Here is a 21,824-nt window from a genome sequence, read left to right as displayed (position 1 = left end):
TTCCAGATTGGATTGAAGGAACCTTTACAATCAGAGTCTCTCCTCCCACCCTTTCAATCTTGAAACTTTTTGATACTCTGTGGTATTAAGATATAATAAATCAGTGGGTAAGCTTCAGTTCCTTGGCACTATTTTATATAACTGCCTATCTTACTTTTAGGAGCAGGCGTTTATAATTAATTTCTAATTAAAACAAATTTGACTCCTCTCAGAGGCTAATTGTCCTTTGCATTTCTCATTAATAAAACCCAATGCGATATAAGATTATGCAAATACGTCAAGAAGAGCTTTTGATGTCCAAGAACTAAAGAGAGTAGGCGAGAAACGAAATCGCTTAAAACTGCAAGGGGAATGCCGCAGCTATATCACAGAGGCACGAAGAGGACAGGTGGAATAAATACTATTCCATTTAGAGGAGCGAATATCATACAAAGTGTGTCCCACAAAGCTGTAAAAGGTTGAATAACATCTATTTATAGAGTTAAGTAACAGTAGAGAGGAAGAGAAAAATGAAGGATACATTTTCAGCTGAGGAACTTATTTAAAAAGAAAAGAGAAGAGGAGGAGGAAAATCAGAGAATCCTACAAGGCCAGTTCTAATGCAACTGGTTTTGCTAAGACTCCGAATTAAAATATATAAATACAAGTAAATAGAAAAAGCAAATAGAATGAGAAGGGAGAACACTAATTGCATGCTTCTCCATTTCTTATTGGACCCATAAAGGAAAGTGCACTTTTTAAAAGTATGCTCAAGGGGAATTTAGGGGTACATCTCCTGCCTGCTAGTACAGCGTTGTGTGTGCACGCATGAATGGAATAATGAGTGTACGGATGGAGGGGGCCGCCGGGACAGCTAGTACACGGATGGAGTTAAGCATGCATGGACAAATGGTGCATGCGTGGTACTGGTTTATGGATAAATGATGCAAAGAAGGAGCGAGAGCTGGTATAGGGATAGAGTGGGTCTACCTACGCACCTATATCTATGTCTTCCCCACGGGTGGATGGGTGCATGAATAAAACTGATTCTTTGATAACAATGGAGCATGGATGAAGCCGGAGCTAGCCGGTGCATGGAGTTGGTGCGCGGGTGGAGTTCCGCACAGTGTGTGGGGCGAGGGGAACCCCCACCCCCCGCAAGTGATCCCCACTTTGGTTGCTCGTCCTTGACCTTTCACTACTGTTCACCAGCTCCCTTCTCCTCTCCCCCGGGAGAGCAGCAGCCACTCCAGCCAGATCAGCACAATCCACCTTCGTTATGTCCCATAAAGCATCTAGGCAAAGAATCCCTTGGCCAAACGGTAGCTCCGCCTGCACCAGAAGGTGGCCGAGACGCGCACACTGCAAGTCCCAGCATGCCATGTCCCATCCGGAGACCGGCTCCTTTGGCGTACGCTTGTTCTATGGCACACTGGGACATGTAGTCTTCGCACAGAGAAGCCACCGGTGCCCGTTAGCGCGTTGCATGATGGGAGTTGTAGTTGCACGTGTGCACGCGGGGTATGCTGGGATGTGTAGCCTCGTCATTCAAACCGGCCAATCGGAAGGACCCGCGCGGGAGCGGGGCGGGGTTGTGTTGGGGCAGGCGGCCGCGGCGCGCGCTGAGTAGTGGCGGTTGGTGGCAGGCCCGGAGGCGCTATAAACGGGACATCCAGCAAGGTAGGCCGGGCTCTCGGTGGGCGGGAACGACGCGGAATGGAGAGCCCGGGGCGGGGAGTTGTTTCCTGCTTCTTTTGGGGCTAGCGGAAAATGGCCTAGATCGGGCAGGCCGGGCCGGGTCGGCTCAGGGCGGGAGCTGCCTCAACCCTCCTGTCGCCCCCGCAGGGGAACGATTCGCTCCGCCGAGCTGGGAGTGTATCCAAACCAGCCCCTCCGCCCCCCGAGCCCGCGGCTCCCTCAGCTTCTCCGCCCCTCGTGCTGCCCCGCTCCCCTAACCTCCCCGCCCGGTCCCAGCTCCTCTGCCCGAGGCACCCCCCACGGCGCCTCTCCGGTCCCCTCCGGATGCTCCCTACATTGGGGCCGGACCCTTCAGTCCCCCACCCCCCGCTCTGTGCCCCGCGAGGCTCCCCACATGGGGGGGGCACCTCCCCTGAGGCTCCCTACACGAGGGCCCGGCTCTCCTCAGGTCCTGGCTCCCAACTTCCCCCGAGGTTCCCCCTGCCACCCAACCTGCACACAGGGACCCTAGTCCTTTTCTGGCCCTGCCCCCGCCACCTAGTCCTGTTGTGGGTACAAGCACGCTCCCCTGTCCCCAGCTTCTCCACATGAGTCCATCGCCCTGGGCATGGGTGCCCCCATCTGTCTCCATACCCGCGTACTCTCCTAAACTCTCCTGGGTGCCTGCAGAATCCTAGCTGTCGCACATGGGCCCCAATGCCATTCTGGGTGCCATTCATCCTCAGCCTCTACAGGTGGCCCCATCCAATCCAGTCACTGGGATGGGTGGGGCTGCCCCCCAGTTTCCACACTTGCTGGTCCAGGTGCACTTTGACATTCCTGAGCTTCACACAGAGCCTCCCTTGTGCCTCCTGCCATCCTCTGCAGATGACCCCTCAGTGCTGTCCCAGGTGCCTGACCCCCTGATTCCTGTTCGGGTGCAGGTCGTTCCAGCTTCTGCACACTGCCCGATTCCTATCTTGGGTGCACGCCCTTTTAGGTTTTGCCTCTCGTCCCAGGCAGGACCTCCCCCCTCTCTCCCCATGGTCCCCAGCCTGTGCTCCCACACCCTCAATTGTGGGCGGGCCTTCTGGTTCCCAGCTTCAGTCTCTGGAGATGCCCTCTTTCCCGCCCCCCATTGCATCCTGCATGCTGACAGGCCCCCTGTCCCATTGCCTGGGCACCCTCTCCCCTTCCCATCCTGGGTGGTCCCCCAGTCTAGCCTCAGCCTTCCTGGCAACCTCCACACACAGCTCTCAAATGCTATCCTGAGTGCCCCCAACCTCTGCACATGGTCCCTCTGATCCCATCCTGGGTGCTCTCGGCTCCGCCCAGTGTTTCACCCCCAAACAGCCTTCCCAAGCTCCCTTCCTCAAACAGCCTCAACACGCTTTCCCATCCCCAGGAATTTCTCTACTTCAAAACAGTCTCTAAGCACTCTCCCTGTCTCCTTCCCCCCCAAATAACTCCCAGTCTTACCATTTCCTTCCCTCCAAGGAGTCTAAACACAAATCAGTCCCTCTTTCAGGAAATATCTTTTGGTGTCCCTTCCCCTGGCAAAGGATATTTATTTAATAAATGATTAGAAAGTGTAGTGTTTGCATACATACATGTGTGTTTATGTATTAAGCTATCTGAGGTATTAAAACTTATTGCTGTTTCTTCATCTACGCTACAGTATTCACAAGATCCAATTGTTCCCCAACAGATAAAAGTATTGTCCATTCCCTCATCTTTTGGTTTGATTATTGCAACTACTTCTTCCTTGGGTTTCCTGATATCTACATAGCCCATATTCAGTTTACCCAAAATGTAGCTGCTAAAATTATCTTCATAAACCATTGATTGTACCTTGAATCTCTGACTCTTCTCCACTGAATCAAATTTAGACTCGCTGACCTCCTCTTCGCTGCCTACCTACATAACTGTCTCTCTCTACTTATCTGACTGTCTATACTATGGAAATTACCAAAAAATTAAAACGGTCTTAGAACTTATTGGAGCAGTAGTGTAGACAAGTTAGAATTGCTCTTATAAATAGTGTAACTAAACACCCTTGAAGCTTATGGCAATGGTACCAGCTTTTGAAGCATTTTGTATACTTGACTACAATCGGTGACTTCTTTTTTTTTTTTTTCCGGCTTTTTTGGTAGTTTTCTTCCAATAGACAATACAGTATGGTATTGCCCTCCATTCTATCAAAGATGCTGGTCTTTGTCTCCTGTTACTTTTTTTATGCAACCTCCTATGTATTTGTGGCATGCCCTTCCTCTGATGGTCCACCAAGCTACTCATACACCTTATTTAAATTCTGCAAAATTTACCTTCTCTGGGGTGTCCACAATAAGTGAGGCAAGGATATTTACTCTTATTTTTTTATGTTTATTGTGTGGGAAGGAGAAGCTTAAAAAAAAACTTTACCAGCACCACCATAATGTGCAGGTGCTTAAATTGAGTTATGCTGCTGTAAAACTTGTTTTTTTGCCCTATTCAATCCCTATTGATTAGCACTTCTGTCATACCTGATATTTAATCCCTGAATTTGAAAATACTTCTATATGTTATAAGAACATAAGAAAGGCCACACTGGGTCAGGTCCATCTAGCCCAATATCCAGTCTTCTGACAATGACCAGTGTCAGCGGGAATGAACAGAACCTGACAATTTTTGAGTGATTCATCCCGTCGTCCAGTCCCAGCGTCTAGCACAGTGGTTCTCAAACTTTTGTACTGGTGACCCCTTTCACATAGCAAGCCTCTGTGAGCGACTGCCACTTATAAATTAAAAACACTTTTTATATATCTAACACAATTATATATGCTGGAGGCAAAGCGGGATTTGGGGTGGAGGCTGACAACTCACGACCCCCCATGTAATAACCTTGTGACCACCTGAGGAGTCCCAACCCCCAGTTTAAGAACCGCTGCTCTAGCAGCTGGAAGTTTAGGGACACACAGAGCATGGTGTTGTATCCCTGACCATCTTGGCTAATAGCTGTTGATGGACCTATTATCCATGAATTTATCCAATTCTTTTTTGAACCCAGTGAATTCAGTGAGGACTATGCACATACTTAAGGATCAAAGCTTTGGATGGCAAGCAGTTTGGGTCAGGGACTATGCCAGGGTGGCCAAACTTAATAACTCTCCGAGCTGCATATGACAATCTTCAGAAGTTTGAGAGCTGGGGCACACCTGTCGGGGCCCAGGGCTTCAGCCCCATGGGAGGTGCCTGCTGGGGCTTGCGGCTTCAGGCCCCTCCTCTCCCCCTCCGGTGTTCAGTGGGGCGCAGGGCTTCAGCCCCACTCCTGCTGAAGCCCCGGCATGTGTGCCCAGTGGGGTTGAAGCCCCGAGAGCCTCCTCTGCGCTGGGCAGAAGCCATTACCCCACTGCAAGGCAGTCCTGAGCTCCTCACCCCTAGTCTGGTAGGTGGAGAATGAGGTGGGGGCGTGAGGGGCTCCATGAGCTGCACTTTAATGGCAAAAGTGGCTTGCGAGCCACAGTTTGGCCATCCCTGGACTATGCCTTTCTTTGATTTCTGTGTAGTGCCTAGCACACATTTAGATGCTATAAAATAATAAACAGAACTATTTTCTACAATTTTCCTATGTATGTTGTTAGCTTTTAGATGTATTGACTATTCCACAAACTTGCCACTTCTAACTCCTATTAATTATTGTAATGACAACTAACTTTTCTATAATCTTAATTCAGATGACTGGATCAAACGAATTTAAATTAAACCAACCGCCAGAAGATGGTATTTCATCCGTAAAGTTTAGTCCTAATACATCTCAGTTTCTGCTTGTTTCATCTTGGGATACTTCTGTCCGTCTCTATGATGTTCCTGCCAACACCATGAGACTCAAGTATCAACATTCAGGAGCAGTGCTCGACTGTGCATTTTATGTAAGTATGTCCTCTTGTCTATGTTGGATTCCAGTTATATACCAAAGCTACAAAGGGAGTACTTTAATCTCTTAAATTAAAGGGGACAGTGGCTGCTTGAAATGCAGTCCGCTTTTTAAAAGTGTAAAAAAGCTACAATTGCCCCTACTATTTTTGTAGTTTTTTGACTTTTAAAATGTATTCTTTCTATCGCTGTGTCAAAGATCCATACAAACAGAGGTAAATGATTGTAGTGAAATGGATTATGCAGAAAGTGCAATCATATACAAAGCCAACAAACTGAAATATAGAGAAAGTAGCTCTAGTTTTTGTCTCAGTGATCTTGGTTGCTTCTTTTAGGTAACATTCAGACAGATGTGAATTCAGGGCAGATGGCCTTGGGCCTGCCAGAACCAACTGGAGGCAATGATCTTGCTGTAATATTGAGGGGTTGTAACAATACTGAAACTCAGTTACATTATTCATATTCTAAAATTGTTTTTTAAACTATTAAAAATTGCTTTAAAAAGCAAATCAACTTTACCATCTGTTATTAAATATTTAGCCCCTGAGCCTCAGATATGCTAGAGCTGCTTCAGACTCTCTGGTGTGCAAAGCTGCATTAAAGATGCCTTATCTAGACATAACAGGATCATCCCTGGGGAGTCACTTGGGCCATGTCTACACCGCCACACCCCTGAGCAACATAAGTTTCACCCGCATAAGTGGTAGTGTGCACAGCACTATGTCGGCGGGAGCTTCTCCCGCTGATATAGCTACTGCTGCTCCTGGAGGTAGTTTTATTATGTTGATGGGAGATCTCTCTCCTGTCAGCATAAAGCAGCTACATGAACAATCTTACAGCAGCGTAGCAGCATTGGTACAGTATGGTCTAGTAATGCAGAGTTCCTTTGTCACCCTGTCTTTCTGCAGGGTGTGGGACATAGATGTGGGGAGCTCTTGCATTCTGGTAATCCCTGACTGCCATAACAGCCCTTTGAGACCATCTGCAGTTGATATAGGAATGCCCTGATTTGCAATGAGAGACTGACCTGCTGCCTCTATTCTATTCTATTCTTCTCACATATACCTACTAGCTGCCTTCATGCTTAACTTTCCAGAACAGGACAATAAACTGAGGAACTGCACTGTTAAATAGTTGGTCTGCAGCTATAGTGGATGGGCACACAGCACATCACAAGGTGGAGGGACTAAAAGAGGAGAAGATGAATAGAGGAGCCCAACGGGGGGGCAATTTCGCTGGGGGATGCCTTGAAGGAGCATATTAACACTGAGCTTCAGTAATGTGTGTTGCTGTAGTATGCTGAGCCTAGCATTGTTTGTTTGAATTGTGCTATGAACCTTGTAATAATTGCTGTGTGTGCCTGAAAAGTAACACTTAAAATCACTTTTTAAAGTAGCTCTTGTTAATATGACCAAACTGACACTGCTGAACACTAACACAAGAAGCCCACAGATGTGTGTGTGTGTAACAAGGAGTGTGTGTGAGAGAGAGACAGTGTGTGTGTTGGGGAGAGTGTGTGTGTTGGCATGCTGTCTCTTTAAGTTTAGACAGCAGCCGGAAGCAATCAATCCTGAGGCAGAAGCTGGTGCACAGTCAGCTGGTGTTCCCCTGTCCTCAGATTCCAGCTCAGCAGAGACTGCTACACCGGTGGAGAGAGAGGACACCCTAACATCAGCCCCTGCCTGCTTCCCCAGCTCCGCACAGCAGAGCAGTTGCTCTCTTCTCTCCCCACCTCCCGCAGCAGCAGCCTGCCCTGTCTGCCAACTACTGCAGTCTAATGTGAGCTCTCCACACTGAGCAGTTTCAGAACTTCCTGGGGCTTTGAAAGGGGAGCGGCGCTTGCCTGTGTAGCTGGATGCAGGGCAGCGGAGTTCAAAACAGTGAGCAGAGTGGTCACGGTGGGCATTGTGGGATACTTCCTAGAGGCCAGTTATGATGAAGTGATGAACACAGCGTCTATGCTGACACTTTGTCAATCTAACTTTGCCGCAAAAAGCTCTGTGCCTATTATTGAGGTGGTTTTATTTTGTTGGCAGGTGGAGCATTTTAGTGTATACACCTCCACTGTTTAGTCGACAAAAGCTGCCTTTTGCTGACAAAACACACTGTGTAGTATAGACAGGGCCCAAATAACTGGAAGGCAATTGACTAAGGAGCATCTGGGCCTAATAAAAGGCTTTGGAGAACTCAGTTGGGGAAGTTTCTGAGGAGAAGGGAGGCTCTGTAGGAGGGGAGCTCCCAGGGAACCTAAACTAGGCAAAAGCTCTCCAGGTAGGGAGACCTAGGAGAGACCTTGAACAAGACTACAAAAGCTCTTGTGGCAGTGGAGAAGCCTGAGACTATACAGCAGAAGGAGTTGCTGCTAGACCCCACAGACTTTTTTTTTGGGACTTCGTTTATCTGGTCTCTGAAGTAAGAGCCTTAATACCGTTATACAAATGCTCCTTTCAGAAGGCTTTATTGAAGGAAGAGGTATTGCTGTCAAGTAGACTTTGGTTTCTCATTGACAGGGGAAAACTGAAGCAGGCCACCTCAATGCCACACTCAGCTACAAGAGGGTGCATGGGAGGTCATGGTACCCCTTGTACATGGACACACCAGAAGTTAATAGGACGATTAACCTGCGTTGACAGTCATTTGAAGAATCTGCACGTGTCACTAATTCAGATAGAAAATGGAAAAAATAAAGTTTATTTGTACAATATATCAAATTGCAATTTCTAATTAATTATTATTTTCTTCTACAGAAATTAAAGCACTCCACCTAATATTGTAAAACCCTTTCATTCCAAAATATTCTCAGACTCTTGATTTCAGAAGTTCTGAATGAGTGCATGATCTACCTGTGTGGATCTGATTGTAGGTTCAGGACCTTAACCTCCACCACCTCTACCTATGAATCTCCATTTTTATTAATTTCCAGCAAGAAAGGAGGTACTTTGGAGTGTGCCCAGGAGGTTAAGTGTGACACCTCGACACCTAACTTATTTAAGCCCAGAAAACTGAACATATACAATAAAGCAGAATTTCTTACTTCACAGGATCCTACACATGCCTGGAGTGGAGGATTAGATCAGCAGTTGAAAATGCATGATTTGAACACGGACCAAGGTAAGCTGGCCGAATACTGTAATAGAGGATTTTTAAGTGAACAAATAATGTGTGGAATTTGTTTATTTTCAATTAATTTATAATTCTAAAATTCAAATAAATATATGGCTGTGGTTTTTTAGATGGTGGATATGGGTTTAAAGAATAAAAGCTGTTTGATTCATGAACTCTCTTTGTATTTAAGTTTAGTGTTTTAGAAAGCAGTCGCAGATATAATGGGAGAAGCTCCATTTACTTTCATACATTATTATATACTTTGTGCATGTATTAGATAAATTAAACCTTTAATTAGCCATGGACAACTCTAAGCAGAGTTGGTAAGACAACTCCCACCTGTTTATGCTCTCTGTATGTGTGTATATATATCTCCTCAATATATGTTCCATTCTATATGCATCCGAAGAAGTGGGCTGTAGTCCACGAAAGCTTATGCTCTAATAAATTTGTTAGTCTCTAAGGTGCCACAAGTACTCCTGTTCTTCTCTAAGCAGAATGAAATCTATGGTCTCAAGAGAGCTGCATAAAGTTATTTATCCACTGGCTTCATACCACTGCATTAATATGTGCAGTGCAGTGACATATATACCAAAAAACCCTACGTTATTAAGGTTGCAAAGTCAAGCACACAAAAGTTAGGAAATGCCAAAATTAAGGTTACTTGTGGTACCAGCTTAGCCTACAATAACCATAATCTTTTCTTTTGTCTGATGTTTACATTTTCAACTCTATAATAACATTCAGTTTTATACATTTAATGAGTATATGCGTGCATGCCACCTGTCGTGGTGGTACTTGTGTTAAATGCAATTTTATCATTTCCCCCTTTACGGCCTCACATGCACTCTGCCTACTAATCAGTTTCTGTGAGGGAACATTCAAACTTCTAAGCAATGTCAAACAGCTTGCCATTTTCCTTTTAAAAGGAACCTGCCAGAAAAATGTTTTCTTCCCCCTTTATTTTCCAAACTACCCTTGTTGGAGTTGCAGGAAGATGGGCAATATTGAGTCCTGTTCCAGGAATGTGATTAAGATTTGGCTTCTCATGACATAGGGAGGTGTGCAGTGTGACATTGGGAAGGAGTGGTTCCCAGCTTTCCAGCAGGACACATGGAAGGTTTTTCAGAATGGGACCTTATGTCACTGAAGGCTATTTAAGGGAACTCTAGAAGTTTCTATAATCTTACTAGTTACAATTTTCCTTTCTGTTCAAAGATGTTTGAATTAGGGTAACAAAAGGAGCCAGGTTTTATAGAGAGAGTACCAATACAACTTTAAAAACCTCATACTGTTTTTCTGTATTATGTGGTAGGTAGTGTGAAATGAATAATGGTGTGCTATGACCGTTTCATTGTCGCCTTTTGTTAGGAGTGCCTAATTACTAACAAGTGGCAAAGCCCTGAGTTAATATGGCTGTCCTACACTTACGTTGATTAAACTTTTGTAATACACAGTCAATGTCTGAGATTTTCAAAAGAGCCTAAGATTTAGGTGCTCAGCTCCCACTGAGAGTCAATCACAGTTGGGCACCTACCGCCCCTTTGTGCCTCTGAAAATCTCCACATGGCTGTCTAATGCCCTTAAGCTCCCTTGAAAATCTCAGCTGGTATCTAGACCGTCTACATTTAACACTTTTAAAAAGTGTATTGATTGCAAAGATCAGAAGACCAAGCACTCTTTAAAAGATATCTCAGCATGCCAACACATTAGTGAATGGCAGATTATAGTTTGTTACTTCTATATGAATATTGTTCTGCACTTTTCATTCAAGAAATTGTGGATTTTAATGGAACCAGTAAAGTTACATATAAATCTATTCTCTTGTAGAAAATCTAGTTGGCGCGCATGATGCTCCTATCAGATGTGTTGAATATTGTCCAGAGGTGAATGTAATGGTGACTGGAAGTTGGGATCAGACAGTCAAATTGTGGGATCCCAGAACTCCTTGCAATGCAGGAACTTTCTCTCAACCTGAAAAGGTTTGTATTTATACAATAACTATTATATACATTAATACTAACTGTATACTATCATCTGTTAAACTATATATATAATGCATCCAGTGACTGGTTAAGAATGAATGTCCTCCAACATTTCCTTTTAGTTAGTCTACCGGCTGAGAGGATGTCTTGTGTCACTGTCAAGGGCCCTGAGGAAATGTTCTGCCTTGACACTATGGCTGTTATAAGATCTGAAACTTGTATGTTAGCTGATATATGAGAAATAACCACTGAGGACAAGTCTACACTACAAATTTACAGCAGCTGCGCTGTTGTTGTGCTTCTGGTGAAGATGCTCTAAGCTGACGGGAGAGAGCTCTCCCATCGGCTTAATAATTCCACCTCCACGAGAGGTGGTAGCTATGTTGGTGGAAGAAGCTGCGCTGCCGACATAGTGCTGTCTACAATGCTTAGGTCGGTATAACTACATCGCTCAGGGGGTGTAGATTATTCACCCCCCTGAGTAACAGTTATACTGCAATAATTTTGTAGTGTAGACCAGGGCTAAGTGGAAACATATGCTTTGGTGTATAGTGTTCTGTGTATAGTATAAGTCCTTAGCTAGTCTGTGAAGATTAGTACAGTAATCCTTAGTTTAAGGATTCCAGCTTTCATTAGGAAAGTAGGACTTTATTCTCAACACGTCTTTTGTAGTCTTTGGTAAACAAATCAAATTCTTGTACATCGAGACAAATTTGAAGAAAATGTAGAGCTCATGAAAGTAGGACTAATATCACTGGCTTCAGTGAGATGTATTGAAGGATGTGCTGTGCAAACTTCCCCAAACAATTCTACCACTGTGCCCCGGTAGTGATCTGCTGCACCTCTGCTGTTCAAATTCTGGGATTTTACAGACCAAAGCCCCAAGTAGTTTTGACTTTTTGGTATGATGTGCAGAAAATTGGATGGTGGGAGAAATTAGTATATGAAAGAAAAATTTACTTTGTGTGAAAGATGGGACTAAATCATTTAATCATTTTTGTGATGAGTTGAATTTTAGTCAGCATTAGCACAGAATACATGCTGCCATCTCTTTGCTGTTATTAATATGCAACTCTGCTGCTGACAAGTGTAGAAAGAAAAGAATAAAATATGGCCTTGTAAGCTTTAGTCACATAGAATGCTAACCTTTTCACTCTAGGCAACAGTCTCAGTGGATATACATGGAGATTATATATATCATATCATTCTATCTTCATAACCAGATGGTAGCTAATTTTAAAGAACACTTTACAGTTTTGCATTACTGTTGATTTCATCCATTTCTTTAGACTATACATGTTGTCCAGTTGTAGTTAGAGCTATCAGTATGTTCCACATTGCATCTAAATAGCTATTATTTTTGCCACAACACAGTTGAATCTACTTCTGGTAAGAACTTTATTCTGAATAGAATAATTGCATTATTTCTAGTTTTTATTTATAGTTGTATGTAGCGTGTAAAGAACTATGATAAATTGCTGACAGAATATCGTATAATGGACAGCCACACTGAATCAAGCTGCTTATTGGTTCAGCAAGATTCATTATGTCACTTTTTAAATATTGTCTTTGATAAATGAATACATCTAGTCAACTACATGGTAGTGGTTTCATTTGATTTATGATTGCGAGGTGTAGAAAGAATGCTTATTATACAGGTGTGACACCAGTTTGTAAAGAAGATTTAGGATGTTTAACGTTCTTAATGTGGTTGTTCCTTTGTATGTGAAAATTTATATTGTTTGTGTGAATGTCTGTTTATACCTGCATCAAATTTTATGCAATAGTCAAAAATGATCATTATTTAAAATGCATAACTCCTTGTGATTGTCAGTATAAATGTAGACTATTAAATTCTTTTCATTATACAATCTGAAGCAGAGTAGTTTCTTGACTGTCCTATAAAACTATTGGGAAGTATTTAATTCATGTTTAAAACTAAATCTTATTCAAATGCTTGTCCTGGCTTTGTGCTCCTATTTTTCTTGCCCTCTTCATAAAAGGAAGACAAGTGGGATTGGGCCATTAGATTTCTTCAGAAATTTCTGATAAATCTTAGGTAGACTGAACATTAGAGAGCCAATCCATTAAAAAACGAGAACAAATTTCAAATATTCAAGCATGTTTTTAGAAACAAAGTTAATTAGCAAGACAGCGTGCCTGAATGTAGGTAGCATAATACATAGAAAGATCATGTCAGGTAGTTTAGGACCAAAGATGGTTTTGTAAAAACACTTTTACAAACCCTGACATATATGGAAATGTGTTCATTAAATTAAATGAAAAATTGGTTTTATTTAAGCATTTCCTTACGGTATTAGCAAAACTCAGCAGCATCATGGGTAGTACACGAAACCAGAAAATAAAGTTGACTTCTCTAGTTTTACTGTACAAATAGATGTCAAAATTAAACCGCATAAGTGGTGAAAAATGTATTTAATTTTTTTTTTAGTTCTAATGAGAGGCTGACAACATAAGTAGAATGTTATATATTTAGCCATGTTAATTTGCTTTAGCAAAACCTTGTTTTTACTACTTGCCACTCTTACTAACATTCTGGTGGCAGCAGCACAGCTGTGTGTTAGCTAGATTTTGTCCTGGCTATGCGTCATCAGAATGCTTAATTGAATTCTGATCGCAGAATTCTGATTGCAGAATCTGTACTGACAATGGGAGACAAAAAAAAAAAAAAACCCAAGCTTGATTTTATTTTATTTTTTTCGGATCCCAGGTTGAGTGTACACATCTCTAGTACCTAATGTCTGAACCTGCGGTTCCTCTCGTACTGAGCAGGAATACTATTGCAACAACACATCATCAGTAGGGTAAAACTAGACCGTCGTGAGACAGGTTAGTTTTACCCTACTGATGTTGTGACATCTCTAGTAGTTAGAAACCCAATCTCTTGCAAACTTAAAAGATTCTGTGAAAGTTATTGAGGAAACAATAAACATGAACCCTTATGATGTCATTTATCAGAGTAGCATTGCACTTCATGGGCTCTGTTTTTTTTGTTTTTTTTCTCCAGACGTGCCAAGTAGCTCTGCTCTGATTGACTTAATTTAGAATTGTGCTTGCTCAACATCTCTGAAAACAGGTTTTAATATTTCTTTTCTTGGCAGCATATCCCTTAACGATACTCCCTTTTGATTAACAAAGCTCATGTCTGAGAGAGGATTTTTTTTTTTTTTTTTTTAAAGAAACATGGGATTATAAAGGGGAAGAAAATAAAAGGAAAATATTTGGTAGAGTACTGTGTTATTGCTCTACAGGGTTAATATGATAGTGGCTGTAGGTTTGTGCACATTATAAGTAAAGACGAGTTCCAATTTGAATAACCTTTTCTCTCTTTCAGTTACTTATAATTTTTGCAAATTTCTTTTTTTGGTCTGAAATTTTCCATTTATGTACGTAAAGAAACGTTCTCTTTTTACTCAGAAATTCTGCACATGGGTAACACAGTAGCTGAAGGCAGAAATATCAAACTTGGCTTGTTGTGTGGATCTCACTGAGATAAGGAATAAGATAATTTTGAATAAAATTGACTAAGTGATTAAAGCCTGAAATGTCATATGTACATATTAGTTAAAATACAGCACAAAGTTCAATTCTGCATATACAATGCTACGATATTAAGCTGCATTTTAAGGTATGCACTAAGGCTCAGAGTTAAGGTAGAATTTGCATCTTCATGTCGTGTACTGCCAGATCAGCTATGCTCCTACAGACTACTGCAACTCATCTAGCACTTAAATTACAGGCTGAAAAAAGAAAAAAAATCTATAGCTATATTTAATTGCAGAGGTCATCTGTTTTTTAATTGCATGTTCCACTTAATTCATCACTTGATGATAAAAGGTGGATATCCAGGCTAATCAAACTAGTAATATTTTTGTAAACTTCTTTTGAAAAGGTGTACACTCTCTCTGTGTCTGGAGATAGACTTATTGTGGGGACTGCAGGTCGTCGAGTTTTGGTATGGGATTTGCGGAACATGGGTTATGTCCAACAAAGAAGAGAGTCAAGTCTGAAGTATCAGACCCGTTGCATCAGAGCATTCCCAAACAAGCAGGTATGTATGCTGTGCAGTAACTCTATCCCTGATTCAGATAACTTAATCTTCTGTAGCAAAAATGGATATGCGTTGATTTCTTACTCAGCTCAGTACATTTTTTTTACTCATTTAAAAAGTTATTTAACTTGAAGAATTCATAGTTTAATCTCTCAAAATTAATGACCGATATTGAGCTACTTGTTCCCATGTTCTTTAGCAAACACTGGTGTAGTTTTAAAATGTTACTTAAAAATGCCCCAACCCTTTTTTCTTTGCTATCCTCACTCTTCTTCTCTTAATCTTCCCCTCTTAATCATCCTTTTTAAAAGGTGCTAGTTAATGCATCAGAACACTGACAATTAAGCCTTTCCAAAATAGCAAAAGAGGCAGAGAAGGAGAGAGAAGAGAAGACTTACTGTTGCTGTGTGATTTTTAGGCATATATGCCATCAGTTCCTCAAGAGGTGCTCAATTCTGCAACAATAGCGTGGCCTGGGCTATAGATAAGTGTAGTATTATGCAGCATATTTAACTAAAAATTGTTGTAAGCTTATTTACTACTTGCTCCATCACTGTTTTGACACCTTACTCTACTGGGTTTCCTCTAGAGTCTTTGAAGGTCATGCCTTGTATGCCAGAGGGAATTGCATAAGAATAAGTAAGGTCATCTTTCCTTCCATCATTCCTTTCCCAAGGGTTTAATGGGGTGCCTCTGCAGCGCTCCTGGAGTGGAAAGCAAGGAACAATTTGGAACAAACTTTTCAGGTGCAAGGTAGTGAGAGCTGGATAATACATGCAGTGGGAGGCCTAGTTATTCATTCTAGAGCTAGTATGAGTAGAAAAAGGCGCACCAGGTGTGGGGCAGGTAGGCTCAACCAGGCAGGATCCAAGTGTGGAGGGGCTCAGTGTGGGGTGAAAGGATTTTGTGTGGGACAACCTGGGTGGTGGCAGCTCAGTGGGGGGTCTAGGTGTGGGGGGATCTGGATGCCCAGAGGCTCGTTTGGTGGTGGGGGGGTGGGGGGTTCCAGATGTAGGGGCAATGAGACTTTGCAGGGACTTCCAGGTGAAAGTGGTTGGGGCTCAGCGGAGGGTTTGGGTGTGGGGTCTTAGCAGGGGGTCTGGGTGCTGGGGGAGTGGGGCTTGGGATGGGTGTCTGGTTGCAGCTAGGTGAGGGTCTGATGTGGGGGTCTGGATGTGGGGGCTCAGGGTGGTGCAGGAGGGTGGGGGTTTGAGTGCAGGGAGCTCAGTGGGGGGGTGGTCTGGGTGCAGGGATGGGGGTCCAGAGGCAGGGGGGCTCCAGATGCAGGGGTTGAGGTTCAGTGGGGTGGGGTTCGAGTATGGAGGGCTGGGGGGTTCTGGGTGTATGGGGTGAGGCTTGGCAGAGGTGTCTGGGTATGGGAGGACCAGATGCATGGGGGTTGGGCGGATGGGGGAGCAGCTCCCCATACAGTGACCCCTCCCCCGCAGTTGAGGAGTGATGGGGGCAGGAAGCAGGGGAGGATGCTGAGCTTCCTGCAGCTGGGAGAGATTTCTGGGGGTGGGTCTGACACAGCCCAGCCACTCCTTGCAGGGGAAGAGGAAGGTCCTCTCCTGCCTCCAGCTCAGCCGAGACTAGCAGCTTCCTGGCTCAGGGTAGGAGCCATTGGCTAGGGTATCCCCAGCCCTGTGGTGATTTACCTCTCTGCCGGCTGCTCCAGGTGCCTGAAATGATGTACCTGTACAGCTAGGGAGTGGTGTATGACTGCTCTTGCAGCTTCCCTTTGCTTCCTTGTCAGAAAGTCATTTTTCTGTGGGGAAGCAAAGAAATCTGTGGGGGACATTAATTCTGTGCACATGCAGTGGCGCAGAATTCCCCCAGCAGTTTAGAAAGCTATATTTTTCTATCTCTGATACTTGTGGTGGTGATCCAGTTACAACTTGACACTTCAGACTATACTGTAGTTTGGGATTTAAATAATTTTGCTTCAGGTAAGCCTCATTATTTTCCTATTTGTGAGAAACTTTTATATTAAACCCATGGCAGAGTTACAGAAAAAAGAGTTATTTAAATTTGCTATGTGCCAGTACTATAGTTAGGTAGAGAAGCAGATGCTTTTTTGGAGTGCAAGTGGCATGCTTTGAAATTACTATTCTGATTTATTTTGTACATTTAGTTGAATGCATTTGTGAATTTAGTTGCTAACCTAACTAGTTTTAATGAAATAATATACTGGAAATATGACCTGTCACCCTCTGAGTTTCTGTGAAAGTTGTGATCAGTAGGGTGCTTGGGACAGGTGGCCAGATATGGAGTGTTCAACTCTGTAACTTGCTGACCAGTTCTAGACTCACCAAGCTTTTATTTGAGGTGCAGTTGAAGTTGCAGGAAAGCTTTTTCTCCTGTGACTTTTGAATGATTAAATTGTGTGGATGGACCCTGAGTTGTATACATGGGAACCATAAACATGAAAGCAAATATTCATAAATTTTTGTGAAAAGTGTTTCTTGTGTCTGGTTCTAGAAATGTATAAGATTAATCATAGTTATCAAAACTTCTGCATATAAATCTGACAATAGGTGTATTTATTTATTTTCTTTTTGGCAGGGTTATGTTTTAAGCTCTATTGAAGGCCGCGTTGCAGTAGAATATTTGGATCCAAGTCCTGAAATACAGAAGAAGAAGTATGCATTCAAATGTCACAGATTAAAGGAGAATAATATCGAGCAGATTTATCCAGTTAATGCCATTTCTTTCCATAACATCCACAACACATTTGCTACAGGTACAGTAGATACTTATCAGGTTGTATAACATTATTGGTACTAAAGATGTTTAAGTACATCTAGTTCTTGTTAGGTTTCAATTAAGAGGTTTCAGCTGTTACTGGCACATTTGATACACTATACTTAATGCTTTTAACAAGATGTTGTAATTTTTCTTTTGATGCAGTGGGACCTAACCTTAACAGGTTTATTTCTTTAACACATTAATTGTGGACTCTTCTGTGTTACAAAACTGCTTCATAGTATCCTTGGACAAATGACAAAATAATTCATTATAGCGTTAGTCACTGTCTGGTTGCATTAAATTCTATAACGGTTTGGTTTTCTTCCAGTTACAATATCTTAACTCTGTTTTTTTCCAAAATCCATTTGTAGGTGGCTCCGATGGATTTGTAAACATTTGGGATCCATTTAATAAGAAGCGACTGTGCCAGTTCCACCGGTATCCCACCAGCATAGCATCGCTTGCCTTTAGTAATGATGGAACCACCCTTGCAATAGCATCGTCATATATGTATGAAATGGATGACATTGAACATCCTGAAGATGGTATCTTCATTCGCCAAGTGACAGATGCAGAAACAAAACCCAAGTGAGTCTGCTTTACCTGTATTTGAACCTTTTCTAGCATTCATCCCAGGATTTATTAATTTTCCTAAAGTCATGAATAGCATTATTGATGCCTAGTAGATAGTGCAGCTTGACAGTAGGGTTGGAGTTGATTTTATCTTGTTCTCCCAAGCTTTCAATATCCGTAGGTTGATAGATGTCTGATGGCTAAAATTGTGTCTAGTTGTTTTGTAACAGGAGAATGTCAAACTCCCATTCTTTTTGAATAAGCACTTTTATTTGAAGCTATGGAGTTATTGCTAACTCACTTCTTCAAAATTAAGTTGAAGATTTCAAGAATAATTCATTTCCAGCAAATGTTGCTGTATGGTATTTTTAAGACTTTGAACTATTAATCTTTTCTTTAAACACTGATAATACATCTAACCTTTCCCCTTCAAAGCAAATGCATTGAACTGGTTCTAGGGAATGCATAAAATCAAGTAAAGGGGTCCCCATCCTCAGTATCTTGGAGAACAATCTCTTTATATTTTGAGTATTTAACCCTTTAACAACAGACTCTGTGCCACCATTTCTGGCAAAGGGAAAACAATGATGTTTTTGGTGCCAGGCAGAATAGGCTTCTGTTAATGCCCATTTGAAAGAAAGCTATATGGAAAAACTGACATCACAATACAGAATTATACACTGGAATAACCTCTATAGTTTACGTGATCTGGCACTAGGTTAAATACACAGGATTAACAGTCTGGATATTATAAAGGTTCTCGAGGTTTGTCACTGCTCACTAGTTTTTTGCTTTTCTAAATCTCAAACTGCTTTGTATTTACGTTTTAACCATTTTGTTCTGGGAGTTACTATTCTACCTATTTGGTATAGCCACTCTCCAGAGTTTTGGACCCGTTGAGCCTCAAGATTATGTGATTTATTAAAATCAATCAATATTGCATCTCACTTTGGAACAGATACTCTGACATTGTTCTTTTTCTCTTTTAATGCACTGCTCCACAGGCTGTCATGCAGTGACACTCGTTTTAAAACATCACAATTTTATGGTTATTTTAGTAACACTGAGGGTAGAACACTAGAATAACTGTCAAAGTGTCTGGGGTTTGTCCCCTGCTTCTTAACAGACTGCCCTGAAGTTGGCACCCACATTTGTGAGCCTCTCCAAACAGGTTATGTGTTCTATATTTAGATTTCACCAACCAAGTATCAATTGTGAACTCCTCAAGTACTATAACAGCCATAACATGGAGTGTCAGCCTGTGTGATAGATGGTCCTTTATACCAAAAATCACAACAATATTCAGGTTACTCTCAGTCCCCAAAGAACCAGTCACTTACCCCAGTTCAATTGTACCTTAGATCTATCACCAAAGGCCGTGCTTGTAGCCAATCCTATGATAAACTATCTAAGGATTTATTAACTAAGAAAAATAAATTCGTAATTTACAAGGTTAAAGCAGGTAAACAGACACACAAGTTACAGTCTTAGGTTCCAAAAAGTAATGGAAGATTCTCTAATATGCAAGCTCTGTGTGTCCTTGAGGGCTAACCCAAGCTAAGTAGCTTGGGGATTCCGTCCTTATGCCTTCTCCAAATTCGAAGCAGCATAGTGTTACAGTTCCTTCGAGTCAAGGATGTTTATTCCCTTCCCCTAAAGTTCAAACTGTGGTGGGACGAGGGTTTGTACATGTCCCCTCTTCATGGTTGTGGCAGGAGCAATCAACAGTATTTTATCCATTGATGTTCCACAGTGGTTTGTCTGGTGTCAATAGGTCTTTTGTTGGTTGGAAGATGACACCTCTTGTGGTAAATTTGGGATTTTTTAAAATAAGTAACTGTACGGTAAAATTAAAATACTTACCGTTACGGGGCTTACAGTGATAAGAGCTGTTTTCAGCTATTTCTATCTGTTGTTGGTTGTGGTTGCTAATTCTGTAGATGCTTCATTCTGCCTTATGAGGAGGTTAATCTACAATTAAACAATATTTCCTCTTGGCCCTCCGTTATTTTCTGAAACAGATGGTTCATCGTTTCCTGGGCTGTTAAACACAGTGAGGTTAAGGTTAGACTCTTGGGAATCAGCTAGTTTTGAATCTTATTAGGCTGTAGAAGGAAAACTAATCAGAATACTCCTTAATATCATTTTGAGACTGTAAACAATTATTTATTAGCAAACAATTGATCCCAGAAGGGCAAATTGTTTGAGTCAGTAATGAGCTGAGAAAAGACAGAGCATATCTGTGTATTTGGAAAATAATTGTAACGTAATTGCAATGCATTTAGACAGGCATCTATTTGGACCTGTTTCTATCTTTAAATGAATTTCTGAAAACATTAACAAGGTTTATATGCTTTTCTGACATTTATAAGTTGCTTGTGCCAACCTTAGGACACCAGCTTTCTGGTGACTAAGAATGATTTTTAGTACCGAATACTATAGTGTGAATGCATCATGTCAATGTTTGCTCCTAAAATGGAGCACTTTTCCTTAGCTCTGTGCCTAATAGCTTCAGTTAGTAGTGCTTTTTAGTGACTTTTTCTCCTTTCTCAGGTTAATGTGAACCATCTTACATTTGCAGATATTTCATTTTAAACACATGGCAAAATAATGCCTTTTAAATAAAGGATATTTGGGAGGCTTATGACTTTCTGACAAACAACTACATATTTTTGGTACAGTAAAATAGTTGTCCTTTCTGTGCTGTTTTGGATTAATAACATCTTTATTTTGTATAGAAATTTTGAAGATATGAATGCTCTAAAAAGTCTAAAGGTCACTTGTTGAAACATACTTTTTTTTTATTTCAGGTCTACTTAAAGTTATCGCAAAAAGCTTAATCTCCTTTCTCTATGAAAGATTTCTTTACCTGCTCCTAACCTGAAATGGTGATTAAAGGATAATTTTGGGAAGAACAACTTTTTGTAGTGCTTTTACTTTTTACCCAAAAACCTTGTGTATTTATGTACCTCAGTATGCTGTACTCTACTGTCATATCTTTTCTATTTAGAACATCAGAGAATCAATGTTTTCTTTAACCACAATCTGAAATGTAAATTAGTTCTTTTCTGTAAGCAAACTTACTGCATTTTGTAATTTTTTTAACTCTGGGGACTTCCAGTGATCTCTGAACTGCTCAATAAATCCCTTTCAAAAAACCTTATCTGTAAATGCATTGGGTAGTAACTTTCATGTTCTGTGGCAGTCTGGCTTCCAGGATGGATCATTGGACATGAGTTCTGAGGATGTGGGCTATGGCAAATCACTTAACCTTTTTCTTTTTTCCCCATCAAATAAAATGGGCTACATACCTCACAAGGATGTTGATTATTCAATCACTGTTCTTACAATGCTTGCAAAATAAGCCTAGGCTGTAGTTACAACTTGATGGCTAGTGCAGAAAAGTTTCCCATTTGAAGGAAAAGCAAAGACTATGTGAAGTGCATGAAATTCAGACTGTCAGTGCTTCAGTTACTGCATGGTCAGAGAAAAGCCTGAAATCAGTTATACTTTGGAACAATTGAGAGTGGAGAAAGGGAAGTTGGCTGGGACTGGGGCTTTTGCTGCAGCAAAGTGGTCTACTCTTGGTTGCAGGCTCAGCCTGAGACCCCAGAGGACACAGAACAGCACAAGAAGTGCAGGGAAAGGAAACTTATTAGAATGGAAATCCAGTTCTTCCAAAGAGACCCCCATTCTGCTCAGGAGAGGGCAATGTCCCCTTTCTCCTGATTTCATGCTTATTTTGCTGCTAACTCGTGCTGTTCAGTGGTTTA

The 21,824-nt window shown here is 41.8% G+C and overlaps 1 protein-coding gene across 3 annotated transcripts; it reads left to right on the top strand.

Annotated features, from left to right (window-relative positions):
- The first annotated feature begins 1,413 nt into the window (after positions 1–1,413).
- Positions 1,414–21,369, top strand: BUB3 (BUB3 mitotic checkpoint protein). Of its 3 annotated transcripts, XM_005305881.4 has the most exons (8): positions 1,414–1,659; positions 5,370–5,564; positions 8,610–8,679; positions 10,504–10,655; positions 14,572–14,730; positions 17,296–17,473; positions 17,850–18,066; positions 20,862–21,369. In XM_005305881.4, the coding sequence occupies exons 2-8, from the start codon at positions 5,370–5,372 to the stop codon at positions 20,869–20,871; spliced, it is 981 nt and encodes a 326-aa protein (XP_005305938.1). In that variant the 5' UTR covers positions 1,414–1,659; the 3' UTR covers positions 20,872–21,369. The 3 variants fall into 3 exon arrangements, with proteins under 3 accessions (XP_005305938.1, XP_005305939.1, XP_065408334.1); XM_005305882.4 differs by lacking the exon at positions 20,862–21,369 and having other exon boundaries at positions 17,850–18,070; XM_065552262.1 differs by lacking the exons at positions 1,414–1,659; positions 5,370–5,564 and adding an exon at positions 6,110–7,347 and having other exon boundaries at positions 8,316–8,679.
- Positions 21,370–21,824: the final 455 nt, after the last annotated feature.

This window comes from Chrysemys picta, chromosome 7 (assembly GCF_011386835.1).
Source record: "Chrysemys picta bellii isolate R12L10 chromosome 7, ASM1138683v2, whole genome shotgun sequence".
In the NCBI taxonomy this organism is placed as follows: domain Eukaryota; kingdom Metazoa; phylum Chordata; order Testudines; family Emydidae; genus Chrysemys; species Chrysemys picta.
Note: the sequence above shows the minus strand (reverse complement) of the source record. Positions and strands in the feature narration are given on the sequence as shown.